A 23,717-nucleotide genomic window follows, 5' to 3' on the forward strand; every position below is an offset into this window, starting at 1 on the left:
AAAGGCGTGTGGCAGGGGGTGTTAGGACACCAGCCATTTACAACTATAAAAAAAGAAGTGCTCTAACGAGGTTGGGACTAGCGTTTATTAAAGTCCTTTATGGTTCGGGGGAAAAACGAATTCCCATATCTATCCGTTCGGCAAAACATCTCTCTTAATTTGTCGCTTCTATCGGACCTGGAGATATAGTGTGGCTCTAATAATATGTTCTTTGTGTCTCTCTTAAAGATATCCATTCTCAATTGTTCAAGCAATCTAAGCCTATCGCGCTAAGTCTCCGAGTCTCCAGAGGCTCCCAACCTAATTCGCTTAACATCTGGGTAACGCTGCCTGTACGCCCGTAGCAGTTTTTGACGAAACGCGCAGCCTTCCTTTGTATTTTATTCAGTTCGCGGATTAAGTCTTTCTGCACCGGATCCCATATGCTCGCTGCATATTCAAGGTGCGGTCGGACGAGAGCGAAATAGCACCTTTCTTTTACTTTCTCATCCGAAAATCTTCCCACAATACGCTTGACGAATCCTAATTTCTTCAGGGCTATGCCACAAATATTCTTTATATGTGTTCTCCACGTGGCGATTGATGACTTCTATTTTATATTAAATAATTCTTTGTAGTTTCGGGGGAATAGAGCAAAAGTAAATAATAGAATTATTTATTTGGTATTCATTTCGAGCCAAAACTGTAATTTTACTTAGGTAGATAGTTTTTATATATTAAAGTAAGCCCAAAATCCTTCCGAGCATTGCTACATGGAATAATGGCGGCGTAGCTGAAAAATAGAAACTTTCAATGAGAGTAACCATCAACCTAATAATAAGTATAATAAATTAGTAAAGTAAACAGCATAAAATATTGCTGTTAATTTGGAGTAAACGTTTAAATAAACACTGGAAACACAACATAAGTCATAGCAGGAATACATATTGAGATGCCTTGATGTTGAGGTTCATAAAGAAAGGGAGAAGCTCACGGGCCATCATAAAAGTTACTTTACCAGAAGGTACTCACTAACTACGTAGACTCTTCCATAGGGAAAATAAAAAAAAGCGTTAAACGACTGCGAACGAGAAGTGTTCGTTTTTATTTTAAGCACCATTCACTTAAAGACCCCTCACACACTACACAAGCTGTGCCTATAGGAAAAGACAAGTCTGGCCAAGAAAAATATTTCCTTAAATGGGCCTAGACTGCAGTCATAAAAACTTCGTTTCGTATTTGAATGTGCGATTCACTCACTGCTCCGATGATCTTTTCAAGTCAGGTTTCCAGGAGTATTTAAAATTTTTAAGTCTCCCACTGAATTTTTTAGTCCGTCGTACATCCATCCCTCGTTGCTATATTCTCATTTGCACCTTGTACTGAGGAATAAAAAAGCCCATTTCCAACGCCTTCTTTCAAGAGACTCAGAGCAGGAGTAATTAGGAAGTAAAATTAAAAAAAAAAAACGGAAAGTCGAAATGGTCGAATGAATTCTCAAGAGTGAGCGAGGGGATTTTAATTTAAAGCGAAAATAAAAAAAAGAAGGTGAGCGAGCGCTCCGTCTCTCCCATTAATCTATGCACTCCATTAACGTTCTTCTTTTCTTTCTTAGCCTCTTAAGCTCGATTCGCCATCGATGAGGAAGCGCTGAGAGGACATTCAGAGATCGCTAGCGGCTCGAAAAGGTTTCGCTTGAACTTCATGCCTTGAGAATGACGTCACCAAGATTTTCTCTCGATCTGACCTTTCACCTCCCTCTCGTTTACATATGGATGGCATTTTCGACGATCTTTATTACTCTCGTTCGCAGGTCTTTGTGAAAGAAAAAAATGAAATCCGTTATTAATGATGCATGATGAATATCCAAAATATGGCTTATCTCTTCTCTGCGTCACACCCTTTATTTTTCAACGGTGATCACATTCAATGTCAACAACACGATTCTCGAGCCATCTTCATAACTACATAATGAGCAATAAATCCTAAAATATGAAGTTGCTATGAATGAGAAGGCAGATGACGAGGTTATGGTGGTGTAATATTCAATGATTTACGAGATATCATGCGTGGTTCATTTTAACGCAACTTCATCGGCCATTTTACAGTGTCAGACGGAAATGCATCATATATCTGCATCATTACTTGATGACTCAACTTTTAAAACTTTCTTTCTCACGGTCACGATTAATCTCGATAAGAGTATAATAACATATTCATCGGAGGTTATCTCAGGCTAAAAAATATATTGAAGACGGTTTTTAAGTTCATGCCGAGGTGAGACTAACGACGTTCCAAAGTAATATCAAAAAATTTAGATAATGAAAAATAACATCTGATAGGACCAGCAATTTCCCGGGAAAGGTCAACCATTCAACGAACTCAGGGGATTATTCACTTACGTAATAAAGTTTTGCAGCAGAATATTTCGTCAGGCCGTAGCTATAATCATGGCTGGATTCAGAATTTTTTCTGAGGGGGGGAACAATGTCTGAAAGGCAAACGATCTTCTCACACATGAGATTAAAAATTAGCAACAAAAATTACTGTACGAAATATTCTCTTTATTTTAATTTAAAGTTATTAATACGAGATTAAATGGTTGAGATTCCACAATATATATACGAAACAAAACTAATGTAATGATAACCGTATAAAAAAATTTGAATGATGAAGATAAAATAGATCGACCGTGTAAGTAACGGGGAAGTGCTTAGAAGAGTGGGAGAAAATAGGTCTTCTAAAAACCATAAGGAGAAGACGAGACAACTTTGTTCACCACATTATGAAGCATGATGGCCTGTTGAAAACAATCGTAGAAGGACATGGTGGAAGGGAAGAAAGGCAAAGGACGGCCTCGAATGAGTTACATGGGACAGGTTATTAAGGATTTAAAAGAGAAGCTATTTGTCGCTACGAAAAGGCTACCAGATAAGAGAGAGGAATGGAGAGATGCGTCAAACAAATTACAGGATTATTGACTAATGACGATGATAAAATAGTTTGCCTATAAATTAAGCGTCTGGGGGCGCACGTGCCCCCGTAACCCCCCCCCCCCTATATCCGCCTGTGGCTATAAATACCACTACCCTGAGAAAACTAGGAAAGGGAGGAATTCACTGAGATGAAAGCTATCAAACTTGAGCGGGGCTCGAAGCATAATCTCCCTCTTTTTCGGTCAGGCAAACTAATTGCACGATGAATGTTCCGGCTTACATTAGTGGCGCAATTATTTGATTCCGTATTACTGGAATTTATGATAATTTGAAGTTAAGTCACATTAAAAACAACATAACGCTAAGTATATCCAGATAATGCTATCTTACCCAGATGTTAAGCGAATTAGGCTGGGAACCGTTGGAGACTCGGAGGCTGCGCGCTACGCTTAGATTGCTTGAACAATTGAGAATGGATATCTATAAGAGCGACACAGACAACATAATATTGGAGCCACAATATATTTCCAGGTCCGATAGAAGCGATAAATTAAGAGAGATATTTTGCAGAACGGATAGATAAGGGAATTCGTTTTTCCCCCGAACCATAAAGGACTTTAACAAACGCTAGTCCCAACCTCGTTAGAGCACTTCATTTTTTTTAGCTGTAAACGGCTGGTGTCCTAACTTCCCCTGCCACACGCCTTTTAGGCGGCTTGCGGGGTATTATGTAGATATAGATGTAGATAATAAATTTGTTATCGGTGGTGGAGGGGTATAATCCTCGCCCGGAAGGTCGCGGGTTCGTGTTTGGGTCGTTGAGGTTGTTCCTATCCAATGTATGGGTGTTTGCGATCGCCCTACGTAGTAACTTACTGCATTCGCCCGTCGTAAAGACCTCACATGCGCTGTTATCGGGGTGATGAAAATAAAAACTAAAACTTGAGAAACAAGCATAATAATAAAAATATAGCTTGAGAATTCAATTTTAACCCCATTAGAATTGAAGACTTTTTAATTTTTCCGATGTTTTTGAAAGTGTGTTCATTAGGGGAAGATCAGATATGAAATATTTTAAAAGTAGGTAAAGAAACGAGGGGGATTGTAATCAGTGCCGTACCCAGGATGGTTTACCGGAGATTCCACAGGGTCCTTCCGGGATGTATGAAAACTCCTCAGGGAAAAGGGGTGTCCGAAAAATTTTAGGATTTTCAATGCTGAAAACGTGATTTTTAAGACTCAAAAACAGTACTTTTGTACGAGTATTTATTAAAATAAAGCCTAAAAATTGGATTAAAGAGCTTTTGTTAAAGGCTCAATGGTGGGGGATTGTAATCCGGAAACCCCCCCCAGCCAGTTGCTTCGCCACTGATTGTAATGTCTGGTCGTAGGGAGAAGCGGTAGAGGTGAGAAGAAATATCGAATTTCTGAGCTAATTAATGTCCAACGGGAGGGAGACGGGAAGGAAGGCTAAGGGGCGTTTGTGGAGAGAGAGTTCTATGAGATTCCAGAATGCTAAAGTCTGGATTGTCTCGCAACTTTCGCCACAGCCCAAACAGTGAGAAGAGATTGAGAGAAAATACTTCACGAAAGCACCTATCTAGTGTAGTGTCTGAGAGTTAAAATAACGGTAAAATATCGGTGCGCGATCCAGGGTGGCGATAAGAGGTCTCTCAATCCCCGCCTACACTATGTAACACAATTAAAGATTTCGCAGAAAACAGTATGCAATTATGATTGCACCGATCCAAAAATTGGTAACTAATTTAGGCACCCGTGGCCTTGTCAAAAAAGAATGATAACACATGCGATAAGGTTAGAGACCCGAAACGCGGCAAAATGAAAATAAATTGAAACGCAACAGTGCAACAAACGGAGAGCATGACATAATAATGCAGATTGGCGTCGGCGGGAATTCGTATGAACGTTAACTTTCCTAGTGAAAATCGATGGAATTACAATTTATGGTTTAAACAATAGTGAGTTGCTGGTGACACCCACCTTCCCGTGATAACAGCCATGGACCGTAAACTTCGAATTAGACAAAATAACTTCGAACCTTTCGTGGGGCACACACGATAAATTTCTGGCAGAGACCTGAAGAAGCTAGGAATCGTCAAGCGAGTCGTGGGAAGATTTTGATGAAAGTAACAGAGAGGTGCGATTTTGCACTCGTCCGGCCACACCATGAAGATGCAGCGAGCATATTGGAAGCGGCGCACAAAGACTTAATCCATGAACTTAAAAAGAATACAATGGGAGGCCGCGCGACTCGCCAAAAAATTCTTCGGGCGTGCGGAAAGCTGCACACAGATGTTAAACGAATTGCTTGCGGGGTATTATGTAGATGAAATACTTATTCATTGTCGCCTACAAATCCAGGACGCGGAACGATACTCCAAGAACACTGAATATCAGCCGCTGTATTATGTACCCCAGGTGAAATTTTAATATTGAACGAAGGTTCAATATTAAAATTTTCTTATCTTCTTATTTTCTAAATATCATTTGCTTATTCTATTTATGTCCAGGCTGAGGGAAAATAATAATTTTATTACCACAAACATGAGAATCTCTAACAACAAATATAATGCTTAATCATAAACGGGTCTATTAGTTTTTCTTGAGCATATCCAGTATTTTAACCCTACATTATTCACATTTTTTAATGAATTAATATTATCTTAATTTTTTTATGCGAAGGAAAAAATATAAAAGAGTAAATAAAGCCAGTATGGAAACTAATATTGTTTAAAAATATTTTACTTGGCTAAAAAAAACTAATGAAAAATGGATGCATAATATTAACACAAAAAAAGGAAAAATGCCCTCTTTTTTTACCAATTGATATTCCACTATTTCATATCCTATAAGTGTTAAAACTAAAATTTCTTATTTCACACAATCTTAAAGACTCACCCAGTCATATTCTTATCAGCGAGTACAGCGCGTGCATAAGTTACGTGCATGCACAACTCTCCAAATACTTTTTTCTAGCTCGGAGCTTTGGTCTAGGAGCTTCCCTTTTCCTTCCACACACGAATACCATTCACACGACCCGACCTGCCGCCCCTTGCATGATATTTCAGCCTCCTTGCGTTCGCCCGAGACTAGATCAGCGATCAACACTACCCCAAGGGAGGCGCACGCAGAGGAATGAACGCACTCACGTTTAGGCGAGACGGAGCAGCGCGCGCATTAGAGCAGCGTTTGGAGGAAGGAGAGTCCTTTGGCTGCGGCAGAGAAGACCCTCTTTTGGCTATTCGGAGGACTCAAGGGGCACTTTCAAAGCTCTCCACTTCGTTCGAAAGCGTCTAGCCTGGGTCTTATCAAAGGTAAGTCTAAAGATACTGCGATGTTTCCCAAGCGTGGAATACTCCTTCTCCAAAGTTTTAGAAGCCCAAGGAAAATCTAGCCATGTATTCATGACTGAGAATAAATTCTGAAATTCGGTACAAGTATGAGCTAAGTTCACGCCAAAAAGCTAGCTAAGCACAGGAATAGATTAGGATAGATTTCACCACTATATAATCAATATTAATTCATATGGTGAAGTAATTAAATCAACTTCATTTGATTTAAATTTAATTCGGAGACATTACTTTGTAATAAAACAGGCCTTTACATAATTCACCTAAAGACGGAAGCAAACCTTTCATTCAACATTTTTTTAATTTGATTATTGCCAGCGCATAAAAGTTTTCAAAAAACATCGGCTTGGAATTGCACTTTTTCACATTTTACCTTTGATATTTTCCGTCAAAAATAAACGTTCCGTTTACCTATGGTATTACTATTAGGTCGAAATTTCAAATCTTGAATCATTTTTAAATGATAAGCGAAAATTATCGCGGTGTAAAAGTTTTTCAAAAATGTCTTATAGATCAAAATTCACTACGCTTTTTTATTTAAAAAGTAAGAAAGCCATTTATGACATTATTCCTGCATATTTCAGATGATTTACATTCTGAAATATGAAAGAGATTCTGAGTTTCCGAACGTCAAGCTCAAGCATTCATACAACTTTTGCTCTTAATCAGAAAAGTTTCAGAACGACGCCTCAAGTTATGATCAATTAAAGGTCTAAATTTCAGGTAAAAGAGCATTTGATCCAACCACCCGACCCTTAACAATTCCAGAGAGTATTTCATAACAATTTTAAGCTTTATTTGTTGCATTTAATAAAATGCATGTTTTAGGAATGGAGCACTTTTTAAATACACTTATAGACGATTATTTGCAGACATACACGCTTAAAGTAGCACAACACTCTTCAACCTTGATATCCTGTAACTTTCTCGCTGATAGGGTAGTTTCCTTCATCGAAGAAAACGAAAAGCATTGATTGCGATTCCTTACCCACCATTAGTGTATTCATAATATACAAATTATTTGGTTTTAGAAACCCCAGTTTAGACGAATTTTAATGGTCAATTGAAAACTCAATTGAAAAAGGCCAGATTGGCGGCCATGCGATGCCACTCCACGTGACGTCACAGGAATCTAGATTCTATACGAGTAGTCAGGAGTTTTACATCGTCTGATATTACCAATGCATGCATGAGGCACATAGCTCACGGAAACATCTATTAATAATCACCTATTAAAACTGGCTATGATCGGAAATTTTCCTTCGTTTGCTAAGGTATTAATAATCCTTTTTTAAGCCAAGCGCTATCTGTTAGCAGGGCACTCTGCTACCTGCTAGCAGCCCACATCGCAGCGGCGCACATATCCTCGCCCCAAGGTTACCTCACACGGCGACAGCGGGAACCAGAATGACGTCACACGGGCTTTTCCCAGCATTCATACTTAGCCGTCGCGTTTTCGCGCGCTTAAAATTTTTCACTTTTCATTTAATTGCTTAAAATAGATATCGTCATTTGAAAATTCTAAAAGCGTGAAATGCGTCTGATAATAATCTTCCGATTTAGACAGTAAAAAAAATTATAGGAAACCACCCTACTGTAATAAACTCTAAAAATTGATCTTTTTAATTACTTATAAGGATTAAAAAAAATAGAAATTTGTAAGGAATCGGAGAGGGTAGTTTTGAGTAGTGCCTTAAATTTTATGCATTGGCCCAAAAGTAATTTCGGAAAATTGTTTTTTTCAGTGGCCTATACGCGATGGAATAATTTCCTAATATCACGAAAGTACTCCATTTAGGTTTATAACACTGTTCACGGTATCTACATGCCATCCATACAGATTGAAATGATGTCAGCCGAACCTTTAATAACCCTACCCCACACACACTGTCCCTCTATCTTTTAATCTCTCGCTATCAACGTTCCCCTCCTTTCATTGCGTAGGGAATGGACCCTCGCAGCAGCTGTGGCTTCAATTATCAGCTGACCCGCGCCGATACATTACGATAATGGGGCGAATTAAGCTCTAGTCCACTTGTAACAGAGACCGTGCCTAAAATTGCCAGTAAACATTAATGAGTGAATGTTCATAATTCGAATATCAATAGCGATTACAGAGAATATAAAACTTAATTAAATCGTCATTGCGATCTGCTTGTACCCGAAAATGATGTTTCAGCCATCAAATAGGAACAAGCACCAACGATAGCAGGTATATTGCCTGTTCGGCAGCATTTAAGGGTTCTTTAGTGAAGTTTTTCTGTGCGTGTAAAATAAAAAACTGTCAAAAATTTAAAGATATTAAGGAATTTTTTTAAATTAAACAGGTCGTTTATATTATCCATAAACATGCATGCATAATACAAATGTAGCAGAACAAGTTTATGATTTTATTTCAAAAAAAACCTTCCAAATATTTTCTAACGCTATCAAACTGATAGATGATAATTTAAAAATACTGAATACCTAGCGGAAGAAATCTTTACATAGAAAGAGAAAATAGTACCGTAGTAATTCTAAGGATTATTCACCATTTTTTTCCACGGGTAATTAAGACTGAAAGGCACGTAAAAGCGAAAATAACCCACCAAACGATCATTTTATTCAATAATTTCTTTAAACACTATCAATATCGCAGGAAGTATTTAGTTTGAAAAATTTCTTTCCTCAAAACCTACCACAATTACAACCACTTGTAGGCTTTCTAAGACCATTCGAAATTGAAGTAAGAATATTAATTGTATGCGTATTACTCAGAGTAAAATAAACTTCAATACACAGAAGCAATAATTCGATACATTATCACACTTAAAATTGCTTAAAAATATATAGTGATAGAACGGTAGCTTTTTTATTGCCTAAATGGTATGACAATTTTTTATTGCTTTATCCACACCATTTAACAGACCATTTTCGGTTTAAATAATGCAAGTATATGATTTTTTTGGAATGCATGAAGAATAAATTTCACGATATTTAGACTCCTGCTCTTTCATGGAAAATATAAATGGTAGCAACACGAACTAAGGTTTCGAGTATCCTTAGGCAGTGAAAATTCCGGAGAAAATTAAGCTAAAGAGAGGCAATGCATTGAAAATACAGGGGTTCTTAGTCTATCAGCTCTCTGATTCATAATGACTGTTAAAAGTTCCCAATATGTTCCCACGTACAGTTTTGACTGGAAACGAAAAAGCGATTGACATCTATTGAATGGAGGGGAATTTGAGATTCTTGAGACCTTTGCGTAGTGTTCATTGGAAACTCATTCACCGATAGAGGGAGTAAAAATTGATTCACTATTTCGACGGATGACAGAAATGGAGTACCTTAGGGGCGCAAATTCAGCTTTTCGTTGATTGAAATTTGATTCGCAGCTACTACGCTGGGGGAATAACTGGCTATCCAAACTGCCTTTCGACACACGAAAGGCCCGTCAGATGAGGGCCCGACCACGAGGGCTTCAGGGCAAATATCGAAGAAATATCTGTTCCATATTGCCTGTATTTTCCCAGATACCATTTAAAAGTGGGCGAGAACCAAAGACTTCGGCATATTCAACCCATTTCCTGGAGAAGCAATTCGCGATAATATCATCAAAATCATACCTATAATTAAAATGTCTGCAAGGGAGGTTCACCAATTATGTGTATTGGAGTATTGGAATAACCTCGCATAGATGCAGGGCAAAGGCCCGAAAACACAAGATTAAAAAATATGCACCTCAAAGGTTTTAAAGATTTAATGAATCTTGAAATTTTAATATTGATTTCATACATAGAGTCATCTTGTTTTTTGTCCCGTAAGTTTTGTCAATTGATTATGCCTATGATTTGAATGGTAAAAAGATTTCACCATTCATCGAAATAACTTAAACCTTGTTACTAATTTTCCTCTTACCTCCAAATACAACCTCTCGTCGTTTCCAATCGACACCACATCAAGCAGAGTGTTATGGTATTTGGAGCAGACAACCGAAAGCTGAGGTCATTCGCTCAAAAGGGAATGGAAAAGTGTAGAGAAACCCGGTGCGACGTTGGCATAAGCCTGCTCATAACGAAAGGCGCCAAGGAGGCTAAACTTCCCATCCAAATGACAGAGTTCTATACTTGAAGAGTCTCTCATAAAGCAACCACGCAGGGATCGGGCAGCCCATGAAAAATTTCTGCCTACGCAGAGATTTGAACCCGATCCCACTAGGCTGGAGGCCAACACTCTTGCCACTAAAAAAACCTCACTAAGCAGTATATTAATCTATTTAGGCCCTTTTAGTCGTTTCATCCCTCTCTTGGACAGCTAAAGGAAAGATAAATTCTTCGAGGAATACATTTTTACGTGGATTGATCTGAGGGCTAAGGGTTTATGATTACATATTTTCCCTTCGCGCGAGATTCATGTATCTAATTCCTTTTCCGAAGCGCTTCAAGCCCACAGGGAACTGCCAATTGAGTGGAAGTATTTTTATTTTCCAATTTATGTGTTGTAGAAAGGAAAACCCGAAGGGGTCGAAAATTTACTACGATTTCTTTCAATTCTTAGTTTTGTAATTTTTAGGGTACTCGCGGCGTAGAAGTTAAGTTTGAAGGTAGAAAAGAGCATTTAAATATCGCCAGTGAAATATCATATTCTGTCTCCACCTATTGAGGGATAATAAGAGACGGAACGCTTGGTGTGTGGATGGCTGCTGGTGTAGAGGACTTAGTGTAATTTTTGCGGCCGCGATATGATCATAGATATTTTACATTTTATGGCTTCATATATAAATGTCTACGCATATAATGGTGAAGTTGGTGATGAAATGGAAGAGAAGAATTAAAAGTTAAGAACCAAAAGAGTTAGATGAAGAGAGAGGGCTATTTAGCGAGACGTTGTGAGACTATAAGAAGGAATTTATCGTCAATATATCTAAGGTAAAGTAGGGTCTTTTGAGGGTAATCCTTGAAGAAATTTTATTCGATCACGCAAAGTAAAAGATTTGTGTAAGAAAGCCTAAACCTAGCCCGAAAAAACATGCCGACACATTCCGGTAGCTTTTATGTTAAAAGGGAAGGCATTAAAAATTAGAACAAATAGGAAAGATCAAAAAGAGATTCGGTGCTGGGCATTTATAATGATGATACTAGTCAAAGGCAGACATTGAAAGAAGCGATTCACTCGAATATAAAATAGGGGTATAAAATAGACTTACATCCTTGGTGTCAATGATAGTAAGATAATTGGGATGGAGGGAAATAGATTTGAGCTTAGAAAGGAAGTAATGGGAGGCTATGACGCATGATGGAAGAGACTTAACGAAAAATGGAGATAGGCATCTACGAATATATTGATACGTTCCATTGGAGAGTTTCGTCAGGATACATTTAGAGGGATTGGGTTATTTTCCTTATGAGTAGTAGGACTGATATTGGTAAATGGCAAAGATATGTGAGACGGTGAAAGAACGTAATGCTCGAATGGCTTAGACCCTAAAAGCGACCTTATGGTTTCCGCAGGGCGTTCAATTCGCTCTTGAAATCAGAGTTCAGGTCTGAAAGTTAAGGGGATGTAGACGTTAGTTAAATTTATAAATAAAAAAATGAAATTACTTTTTAAGATTTTTAATCGGGTATCATTAGACATTGATGCAATGTGCGCCATTATCGACCATAATGAACTGAGTTACGAAAATTGATTAGAGTTTCTCTTCCTTTACGCTTCTGTTCATTATGGGCACCAGCGTCCCGTGCACCAACACCTATTTCATCATCATCTTCTGCGGCTGCTGCACCTTGATCTGAACCTTCAACGTCTGCGCCCCGGGCACCACGTTCATTAGTTTCGTCATCGGTGTCGCGTACATCTAAATCCTCTTCACTACCTTCTGCCATCCCTTAAGAAAAGATCGAGAATGTTTTACTGCATCAAGCATTGATAAGGCGTGGGAATTATTTATATACATACCATTTAATATTAATACCACAAGATTCCTTTTAGTACGGGTAGACAATAAAAATTTTATTATTCCGTATCAACGATACAGAAAATTTTACCATCAAAAGCTTTATGGTGAGCAGGTGTAATGGCTGGATCTTTGGCGGGAGCGGCGTCGGTCACTCCTCGTTCTGTTTAGAAAGGATAGTATTGATTTAGATTTGATGCGAAATTCGACAATACATTAAGAAAAAAGTTGATATGGATGAACACTCCGCAGTTAAATGTATGCGAGGTGTGTTCAAAAAATATCGCGACTTTTGTGTTTTTTCAAAAATTATTTATTTATTCATGAATATCTATTTTGTCCCCTTCAAAGTAATCCCCATGAGATATTATACACTTGTGCCAACGGTTTTTCCAATCTTCGAAGCACTTCAAAAAATCATTTTTTTTTATCTTGTTCAGCTCCTCCTTCGATGCCGTCTTTATCTCGTCAATCGTAGCGTAACGTCGATCTTTCATGGGTCTCTTCAGTTTAGGGAACAAGAAAAAGTCACAGGGGGCCAGATCTGGGGAATACGGTGGCTGCGGCATCATTAGTGTGTTGTTTTTGGCCAAAAAGTCGCGCACAAGCAACGATGTGTGAGCAGGGGCGTTATCGTGGTGCAAAAGCCAATTTTTGTTCTTCCACAAATCCGGGCGTTCCTGGCGGATTGCTTCGCGCAAATTGCGCATAACTTGCAGGTAATATTCCTTATTGACCGTTCTACCCTGTGGCAAGAACTCATGATGCACCACGCCCCTGCAATCGAAGAAAACTGTCAGCAAAACTTTCACATTCGACCGAACTTGGCGCGCTTTTTTCGGTCTTGTTTCGTGCGGCATCTTCCATTGAGATGATTGAGCTTTGGTTTCCACGTCATAACCATAAACCCACGATTCGTCACCAGTTATGACCCTCTGCAGCAAATTTGGGTCGTCGCGGACAGAGTCCAACAGCTCTTCAGCAATGTTCATGCGCTGCTGTTTTTGGTCGCAATTGAGCAATTTCGATACGAATTTCGCGGCGACCCGTCTCATGCCCAAATCATTGATAAAAATCGAATGGCACGAGCCAATCGATATGTTTAGGTCCTCAGCAACTTCTCTAACGGTGATTCGACGATTGGCCAATACCATTTTCTCCACTTCATTAATTTTTTCGTCTGTTGTTGAAGTGCTCGGGCGTCCGGCACGCTCTTCGTCGTTCACATCTTCTCGGCCTTCTGAGAACATTTTGTACCACCGATAAACGTTGCTTCGGTCCAAGGTAGCTTCTCCGTATGCCACAGTCAACATTCGGAATGCATCCGCGCACTTAATTTCGTTTTTCACACAAAATTTGATACAGGTTCTTTGATCCAAGGTAAAAATCGAAGACGATCCAAAACACGTGCAAGCAAAGCAGCTGTCAACAATTAAGTAAACATTCAAAATGGCCGAGCTTGTCGGCATAAGTGACAGACATGAGTACCAACATAACGCCACAAAAAATCGAAATTCGATTATCCGTAACCCGCGAAAAATTCAAAATTCGCGATACTGGTATGGTATTTGGAGGAGGCGACCGACAGCTGAGGTCATTTGCGCCATGAGGGAAGGGTGTGGAAGGAAGGGTGGAGAGAAACCCGGCGTCGGCGTCAGCCTGCTCTTAACGAAAGGCGCCAAGGGGACCACGGCTTAACGTCCCATCCGACGGACGGAGTGTTGCGCTTGAAATGTCCTCCACACAACATTCAAGCAGGGATCGGGCAGTCTCTGAAAATTCTCTGCCACTGCCGGGATTTGAACCCGAGCCCGCCGGGTGGGAAGCCAACACTCTAGCCACCACACCAACCCGATCCCCTTCGCGATACTTTTTGAACACACCTCGTATATATAGCAACTCACCCGATGGGAAAAAGTTGATGCCGATGACCATGATTCCTACGAGGAGGAAGACTTTTGCGTTGACCACCATCTTGTCTGCAACACGGAATACACTTTCGCTTGATCTTGGAGATCGAATGCGAGGATCACTGCGAAAGCTCTCGGCTTATATTCGCTGAGGATCACCGTAGACCCATATCGCCCACGTTGACGACTTATTGTCCTTAATGTGATCCCGTGATTTCGGTGATTCATCGGCGTGCGATTCATTTGTTCACTCAACGGCAGCAAACTAACTAGCGGAAATGAGCGTCATGATCAGCACGGCAATGAATCACCGAAATCACGTGATCAAATTGAGGACAGAAAGACATCAGCGTGGGCGATATAGGTCTACGGTGATCCCGATCGCATATAAGCCGAGAGATTTCACAGAGCTCCTCGCTTTCCATATTCGAGGTCAAGCGAAAGTGTATTCCGTGTTGCAGACAAGATGGTGGTCAACGCAAAAGTCTTCCTCCTCGTTGGAATCTTGGTAATCGGCATCAACTTTTTCCCATTGGGTGAGTTGCTATACATCAACATTTAACTGCAAAATGTTTCTCCATCTGATTCCTAGACCTTTTGATAAAGAATCATCTTTAAAAATTGTATATTTTTATAAATCATTCAACTTCACAAGTAACAACCAGTTTTGGACTACTCAAAAATGTATATTTGCTCCCATTGGGAAATTGCCGCAAATAGCCCTATATTCATTTCTTCTTGTTGTCTTGTCCTCCTTAATACATGAAGAATAGATATAACGCAAATTACCCCAAACTTATTTTCCTTTGCCATAAGTTTTTCTTGATATGATTTCCTTTCAATGAACTTGTTTCCATTACATCCAAACTCAAAATAGTTATTAGCAAATTGGGTTCTATAAATGCAGATTGACTAGTCTGAGTTCTACATCATTTGTTGCGTTTGAGTTTATTAATACGAAAATCATTAAAAAAGTGAATTGAAAGTTTGTGATTAAGGCCATTGTTTTGTATGGTGGGATAGATATGGAGGAATATTGAAAAAATGGTAAACCATGGAATATATATATTTTTTTTAGATCACGAGATGTGGGTCAATTGTAAATATTATTTATTTTTTCCAAACTTTGCCAACGTTTCGGACATTATATTTGTCCATCCTCAGGGCTATAAAAATGATAATTTATGATACAAAATTAGTTAAATACAGGCAATTTTACAGTTGTTATACATTAAAATACATGGAAATACATATTCAAAATTTACCTTTAAGTCTGATGTTGTTTTTATTTATTTATTTACAATTTGGTTGCTTGGATTTCTTTCTTTGTTGGTTATGTCATTTATTAAATTATGATAAATTTTGCTAAGGTAAGTAATGTCTGTTCTTTTATTGCAGCTTTTTTTATTTCTGGATATGTGGTACATTTCTTTGAATAATCTTTTTGATAAAACTGGTTCTGTATCTAAAATTTTGGCCTCTTCGAAACGAAATGAGTGACTGTTTGTAATTGCATGATCTGCTAATGCACAAATTTGAATTTTGGTCTTAATTGATGTTTTATGTTGTGAGATCCTATTTTTTAAATATTGACATGTTTGGCCAATATAATTTTTATCACAGTCTTTACATGGAATTGAATAAATGATATTGCTTCTAAGCTGCATAGGGGTATTTGACTTAAGTTTAGAATATATGAGTTTATGTTGGGTTTTATAGTTTTTATGTGCTATTTTAAAATTTGTTTTTTTGAATACTTTGGTAATTTGTTCTGATAATCCATTTATATAAATCATTCCTCGATATTGGTCTGTATTTGTGTTTGATATATTTGTTGTAGTTATTGTATTGTGAGTCTGTGAAGATGATTTTTTATTTGAATACAGTATGTTATTGATTAATTTTTTTGGAAAGTGGTTTTTTTCTAAAATATTACCAATTATTTTCAAATTTTTTTTATGGAAAATCTTATCACTTAAACTGAGTGCTCTAAATTTGAGTGCCATGGCCGTATTTATTTTGTGCTTTAGAGGGTGGTGGGAAAGAAAATTTAGATATCTATCTGCTTTATGCGGTTTCCTGTACCAATCTATTATCATGGAACCATCAGAGTTTCTTTTAGTGATCATATCCAGAAAAGGAAGTTCATTATTTTTTTCTTTTTCTATTACAATTTGCAATTTAGGGTGGAAATCATTGAAATGTTGTAAAATAGTGTTATCTTGTATATTATTTGGTATTGCTAAATATAGGTCATCAACAAATTTGTAGATGAAAGGTATGTTAAAAGGTATCTTTGGTAGCACTGTATCTAATAGTTTGTTCATGGTGAGATCTGCCAAAATGGTTGCCACTGGGGATCCCATAGGAACACCATTTTTTATATGGTATTGACAATTTTTATATTGTAAATACCCTTGGTTTATACATAAATCAAAAAGTTCAAAAAAATCTTCTTTGTTTAGAGTTGTATTTTGGTTTAGTATTTCCCAATTATCCATTACAATTTGGTTTACCAAGTCGAGGGGGATATTTGTAAAAAGGGATTTGACGTCTAATGAGCAAAGGTTATAATTTAAAGGAATATTTTGTTTTTTAATTTTATCAAAGAATTGAAAAGAATCTTTAATATTGTATTTATCTGAGGATAAATTATTAAGAATGTTGGAAATGAATTTCGCACATTCGTAAGTTGGGCTGTTTACGAAACTTACTACTGGTCTTAGAGGATTTTCCGGTTTATGGTCTTTAACTAATCCATAGAGTTTTGGTGGAGTACTATTGTGCTTAATTAGTTTGAATTTTGTTTTAAAATCAATTTTATTTTCCTTAAAAAGTTTTTTAACAAGAGTATTTACTTTATTTTGAAGTGATGTGGTTAGGTTTTTGTTTATGGGAACTTTAGCATAGATTTCGTTATCATCAAGTAAGTCATGTATTTTCTTGTCATATTCCTGTTTATACATAATAGCTGTTTTGTTTGATTTATCTGTTTTGAGTATAATAATGTCAGGGTTATCTTTTAAAAAAATTTTAGTTTTATGAAGAAGATTAATGATAATAGATTTATGTGGGCATTGTTTTTCTTTTTGTATGAAGTTTGTTATTATATTTGTGCATTTTGCTCTAATTGTATCTCTTTCAGATGGACATTTTAGTTCAGATATAATACTGTCTATGTCAGCTAATAATTGAGACATTGGAAAATCTTTGATTGTGTATGGCAGACCAAATTTTGGTCCAAAACTGAGAAAATTATATATATCTTTAGGTATTGAAATGGAAGTAAGGTTTTTTAGCCATATGGAATTGTCTATTTCAATTATTTTTTTGGTAAGTTTCTCAAATTTTTTAATGTGTCTTTGTTTCACTTGATTGAAATATTTTTCATATAACTGTTCCTGATGTCTAAAAAAGGAATTGTAAAAACTATTCGGAGTTAAATTTGAAAATGATTTTTTCTTTTCTTCAAGGTTTTTTTTAGTTTGGTCTATTTCCCAAATGCAAATTCTTATTTCAGTTATTAATATTGATCTTTTGAATTTGTAAACTATTTTTTCGACATCATTAGAAAATGGATGAACTGAATTAAGCAGTGAGTAGGTACATTTAACGTTATTAACAATATGAGTTGGAAAAAGGTTTGATTTCTTACATTTAAGCAAAAAAATGAGACTGTTTTTTTTACTTGCTAAGCGTCTCATAAGTTTGGAAATTTCATTAGCGGCATGCGTAGCATCAATACCAAATCTTTGACGGAAATGTGCGTAAAAACCTTTTGCTTTAGTTGTGATATCTATTTTTTTATCTCCCATATTCCTCTTGCTTGGCGTAGTCCTTCCTGTTGAAAATGGTTTTCAATCTCTTCTGATTTAACTCTCCTCTGGCATGAAATCTCCTTTTTTATCCTGGGTGAAGTGAATTGATGAACAACTGGACAGCTTCTCTTCCTTGTATAATTCAAAATTTATGCTTCACGACCCCTTATTATATATATATTTTTTTTTTAGATCACGAGATGTGGGTCAATTGTAAATATTATTTATTTTTTCCAAACTTTGCCAACGTTTCGGACATTATATTTGTCCATCCTCAGGGCTATAAAAATGACAATTTATGATACAAAATTAGTTAAATACAGGCAATTTTACAGTTGTTATACATTAAAATACATGGAAATACATATTCAAAATTTACCTTTAAGTCTGATGTTGTTTTTATTTATTTATTTACAATTTGGTTGCTTAAACCGCATAAAGCAGATAGATATCTAAATTTTCTTTCCCACCACCCTCTAAAGCACAAAATAAATACGGCCATGGCACTCAAATTTAGAGCACTCAGTTTAAGTGATAAGATTTTCCATAAAAAAAATTTGAAAATAATTGGTAATATTTTAGAAAAAAACCACTTTCCAAAAAAATTAATCAATAACATACTGTATTCAAATAAAAAATCATCTTCACAGACTCACAATACAATAACTACAACAAATATATCAAACACAAATACAGACCAATATCGAGGAATGATTTATATAAATGGATTATCAGAACAAATTACCAAAGTATTCAAAAAAACAAATTTTAAAATAGCACATAAAAACTATAAAACCCAACATAAACTCATATATTCTAAACTTAAGTCAAATACCCCTATGCAGCTTAGAAGCAATATCATTTATTCAATTCCATGTAAAGACTGTGATAAAAATTATATTGGCCAAACATGTCAATATTTAAAAAATAGGATCTCACAACATAAAACATCAATTAAGACCAAAATTCAAATTTGTGCATTAGCAGATCATGCAATTACAAACAGTCACTCATTTCGTTTCGAAGAGGCCAAAATTTTAGATACAGAACCAGTTTTATCAAAAAGATTATTCAAAGAAATGTACCACATATCCAGAAATAAAAAAAGCTGCAATAAAAGAACAGACATTACTTACCTTAGCAAAATTTATCATAATTTAATAAATGACATAACCAACAAAGAAAGAAATCCAAGCAACCAAATTGTAAATAAATAAATAAAAACAACATCAGACTTAAAGGTAAATTTTGAATATGTATTTCCATGTATTTTAATGTATAACAACTGTAAAATTGCCTGTATTTAACTAATTTTGTATCATAAATTATCATTTTTATAGCCCTGAGGATGGACAAATATAATGTCCGAAACGTTGGCAAAGTTTGGAAAAAATAAATAATATTTACAATTGACCCACATCTCGTGATCTAAAAAAAAAATATATATATATAATAAGGGGTCGTGAAGCATAAATTTTAAACCATGGAATATATTGAAACAAATTAAATTGGTTTTAGATGTATCAATTTTTAAATTGAAAAATAACTGTAAGTGTCTGCAATTATGTAAGAAATGCGTATTCTTTACTATTTAAGCCATTCATTCAAAACTGTTTATAGTGTCAAATTGGAAACTTAATTTCTTTTCTTAATTTATTATCAAATTTCGCATGAAACCTGCATTAATATTATCCTTTCTAAACAGAACGAGGACTGACCGAGGCCGTTCCCGTCAAAGATCCAGCCATTACACCTGCTCACCATAAAGCTCTTGATGGTAAGATTTTCTGTATCCCCGATACGGAATAATTAAAATTTTATCGTCCACCCATACTAAAAGGGGTCTTGTGGTATTAATATTAAATGGTATATATATATAATATATGTATATATATAAATAATTCCCACACCTTATCAATGATTGATGCAGTAAAACATTCTCGTTCTTTTCTTAAGGGATGGCAGAAGGTAGTGAAGAGGATTTAGATGTACGCGACACTGATGACGAAACTAATGAACGTGTTGCCCGGGGCGCAGACGTTGAAGGTTCAGATCAAGGTGCAGCAGCCGCAGAAGATGATGATGAAATAGGTGTTGGTGCACGGGACGCTGGTGCCCATAATGAACAGAAGCGTAAAGGAAGAGAAACTCTAATCAATTTTCGTAACTCAGTTCATTATGGTCGATAATGGCGCACATTGCATCAATGTCTAATGATACCCGATTAAAAATCTTAAAAAGTAATTTCATTTTTTTATTTATAAATTTAACTAACGTCTACATCCCCTTAACTTTCAGACCTGAACTCTGATTTCAAGAGCGAATTGAACGCCCTGCGGAAACCATAAGGTCGCTTTTAGGGTCTAAGCCATTCGAGCATTACCTTCTTTCACCGTCTCACATATCTTTGCCATTTACCAATATCATTCTTACTACTCATAAGGAAAAAAACCTAATTCCTAATTAAACCTTCATTCATTCACACGACGCCTTAAGCGCAAATATACGTATAAATTCATTGGTAAGGAAAGAAAGGGATAGGAACATGTAATAGAAAAAGGACGCCCCTTCTTCCACCCCCACTACTCCACCAAGGAGAGCTTCTGGAGGATCCGCCTGCAGCAGTTCACCTTCAGCACTGACGATAGCGGGTCAACCCGCTGAAACGTTTGCAAGCTTCTTTGTGAGTGTCCTTTTCTATGTGTTCCTATGTTTTTTATTAGTGTTTATTTTGTTCGTTATTTATACTATCGCGTAGTGCGCTTTCCTCAAGACTTTATATTACGGCCATTCAGCCCAAGTTCTATCATCTTCGTGTTCGTCGTCTCATCAGTGCCTCAAGCTGCTGTGACATCATTCTTGTGAGTGTTCCTCCTCTCCTTTCAATCACTTTCACCTTCTTACTTTTTTTCCTTTCCAAACTATTCCAAATGTGCAATCCCCCACCCACCCATCTTTGGCTAAAACATGCTCGTACCAACGCGCACAAGATCGCCCAGTACACCAGCCACACCGAGTTTCTCACCTCATGCTTATCCTTAAATATTCCCCCCAATGGCTTCACCATCAAGTTCCCCCTCACAGGTATTCCCCCTAGCATGCACCCTCATCTACGCATATCAATTTTTCACCAATCTCTTATGTTCACCAATTTAATATTATCCCACTATCAATCCCTCCTCCACACACACACTAGCAATCTCATATCCCTCACAAAAATCATTGCTATGTCCCAGCCGCATTTACTAACCGAACTTAATCAAATCCTTTCTTCCGCCCGGCGACATCTTTCCCGGAGACGCGCCAAACATCTACACAAATTGTCGAATCTGTGCACTTCATTTCTTCGTGCCGGCCTTCAACTCCCCCTAACGGGTCTTGCACCCCCACCCCCACCCACTCCTCCGCCTCTCTTCCTTTACAAACCTGACCTGGCCACAATACTCAAACTCCCCCTCCCACCAATGGACTTTCCGGCACCACCCAACCCCCGCCCCCCATCGCGACCGCCTCCATACACGCAGTGCGAAAACGAGGCAGACAATGCAACGAACCCTTCCCCCCAAGACAATGTAGTGAATCTTTCTTCGCATGTCCTCGACGCCAACGAGCGGGCAGTCCTCAGGAAAGGATTATCTTTTTCACCCACGCCGAAAGTTAACCACGTGAGCCTTGTGACGGACGCCCTGAATTTTTGCCGGAACCTGCGTTGGAAAGCATTCTGGCAGTCCCAACAAAACACATCTTCCAACCACGACACTCTTCACCCACTGGCCCAATTCGCCCCACCGTCTGTACGAGAACCTAAACCACTTCATGCAAACCATCCCGTAGAGATATTCATTAAACTTTTTCTCAACAGAATCAGTGATCCCAATTTCCTCCATTCTCTCACCCCACCTAAAAATCTCACACGCCTGGAATTCCAGGCCTTAAGAAATCTCTCCACCAACAAAGACATCATCATAACCTCAGCGGATAAGGGCTCAACGGTAGTCGTTCTTGACAAAGATAAATATGTGGAGGAAGGTTTAAGACAACTGAACGACCCGACTTCCTATTCTCCCCTCCCTAATGATCCCAACCCGCAATTTCAGAAAGAAATCCTCTCCTTTCTAAAAAATTTTGGCCCCGCAGAAGGACTCAGCCCCTCCGACATTAATCTTCTCTCACCTGCTGATTTCAACACTCCACAATTCTATCTTCTCCCCAAAATACACAAACCCAATAACCCAGGCCGCCCCATTGTGTCTAGCCGCAATTCCCCAACCGAAAGAATATCAGCCCTTCTAGATCACTACTTGCAACCTCTTGTCACCACCCTTCCATCCTTCATAAAAGACTCCTATCATTTCCTAAGCATACTTAACTCAACCCCTATCCCTACCGGTACCAATCTCCTAATGGCGACAATTGACGTCGTTTCACTCTATACTTCTATTCCCCACCACGAAGGCCTCAATGCCCTCAACCATTTTCTTGCCCAACGCCCTCAGCCTCACTCTCCCTCCACCAACTTCATCATCCAATTAACCGAACTAATTCTTAACAAAAACGCCTTCAATTTCAACGACACCATTTACCTACAAAAACGAGGAGTCCCGATGGGAACCAGAATGGCCCCAGCCTATGCAAACCTCTACATGGGCCACCTGGAAAGCTCCTTTCTAAATTCCCAAACCCTCAATCCTCTCCTGTGGGTCCGATTCATCGACGACATTTTCTTATTATGGGCCCATGGGCGTGATTCGCTTGACACTTTCATTGCATCCCTCAACTCCACCTCATCCGTTTCTTTCACTTCATCAATTTCTGCCTCCTCCCTTACCTTCCTTGACATAAACATCCACCTTGAAAACAATACCTTCAGCACCTCCATCCACAAAAAACCCACCAACCATGAACAATACCTACACTACACCAGTTGCCATCCACCTCACACCAAACACGCAATCCCCTACTCCCTCTCAGTCCGCGCCCATCGCATCTGCAACAATTCACCATCTCTTCAAAGAGCCACACAGAACCTCCACCATGCTCTCCTCAAACGAGAGTATCCAGAATCCCTGCTTAAAAAGAAAATACTCTCTCCCTCTGAACAGTACACCCCACGCACCAAAAAAGAACAAACCAGAAAACTCAATCTCACCACCACATTCTTCCCTGGCTCTCAAAAAATTTAAAAAATATTAAAAGATCTGTACCCCATCATCAGCAAAAACAAAACCACAGCTGCTCTTCTTCCATCCTGCCCCTCCATTGCCTACAGAAGAGCACCTAACTTAGGTAATATTTTAAAATCCACCCGCCCCCTCCTCCGACACACACTCCCCCCACTCTCCTCCCTTACTCCATGCAAACGCCCTCGGTGCAAGTGCTGCCCTCTGCTACGCCCCACCACTTCACCTGTCATCAATAGATCCTCCTCTATACCGTCTTGTACTTCCTTCAACGCTGTCTACAAGCTACTTTGTAATTTTTGCCCCTCGTACTACATAGGAGAATGCACCACACCCATATCCATCCGAATGAACAACCACAGACACTCCTGCAAAACCCCCCCCTTTCATGAACCCGTCCCCATTCACACCGCCTCACACAATAGTTCCTTCGATAAATGTTTTTCCCTAACCATCATTGAAATTCTGCCAGAAAACGCAACCATCATCGAGGTGAGAACGAGGGAAATGGCACATATTTGGGTTGAAAAGGCGTTTGAAACGCCCGGGCTAAACATTGCCCACTAATAGTCAAAGCAAATCCTACCC

The 23,717-nt window shown here is 38.1% G+C and overlaps 3 protein-coding genes across 3 annotated transcripts in view; 1 reads left to right on the plus strand and 2 right to left on the minus strand.

Annotated features, from left to right (window-relative positions):
• The window catches only part of LOC124157893, a 212,487-nt gene that overhangs the window by 83,255 nt on the left and 105,515 nt on the right, over window positions 1-23,717 (minus strand). The window lies entirely within an intron of this gene.
• On the minus strand, window positions 11,865-14,262 carry LOC124157894. Its single transcript, XM_046532960.1, has 3 exons — window positions 14,126-14,262; window positions 12,313-12,384; window positions 11,865-12,152 (listed from the first exon to the last, which is right to left on the minus strand). The coding sequence occupies exons 1-3, from the start codon at window positions 14,193-14,195 to the stop codon at window positions 11,920-11,922; spliced, it is 375 nt and encodes a 124-aa protein (XP_046388916.1). The 5' UTR covers window positions 14,196-14,262; the 3' UTR covers window positions 11,865-11,919.
• On the plus strand, window positions 14,538-20,193 carry LOC124157895. Its single transcript, XM_046532961.1, has 3 exons — window positions 14,538-14,667; window positions 19,655-19,726; window positions 19,906-20,193. The coding sequence occupies exons 1-3, from the start codon at window positions 14,598-14,600 to the stop codon at window positions 20,136-20,138; spliced, it is 375 nt and encodes a 124-aa protein (XP_046388917.1). The 5' UTR covers window positions 14,538-14,597; the 3' UTR covers window positions 20,139-20,193.

This window comes from Ischnura elegans, chromosome 4, assembly GCF_921293095.1.
Source record: "Ischnura elegans chromosome 4, ioIscEleg1.1, whole genome shotgun sequence".
NCBI lineage: Eukaryota > Metazoa > Arthropoda > Insecta > Odonata > Coenagrionidae > Ischnura > Ischnura elegans.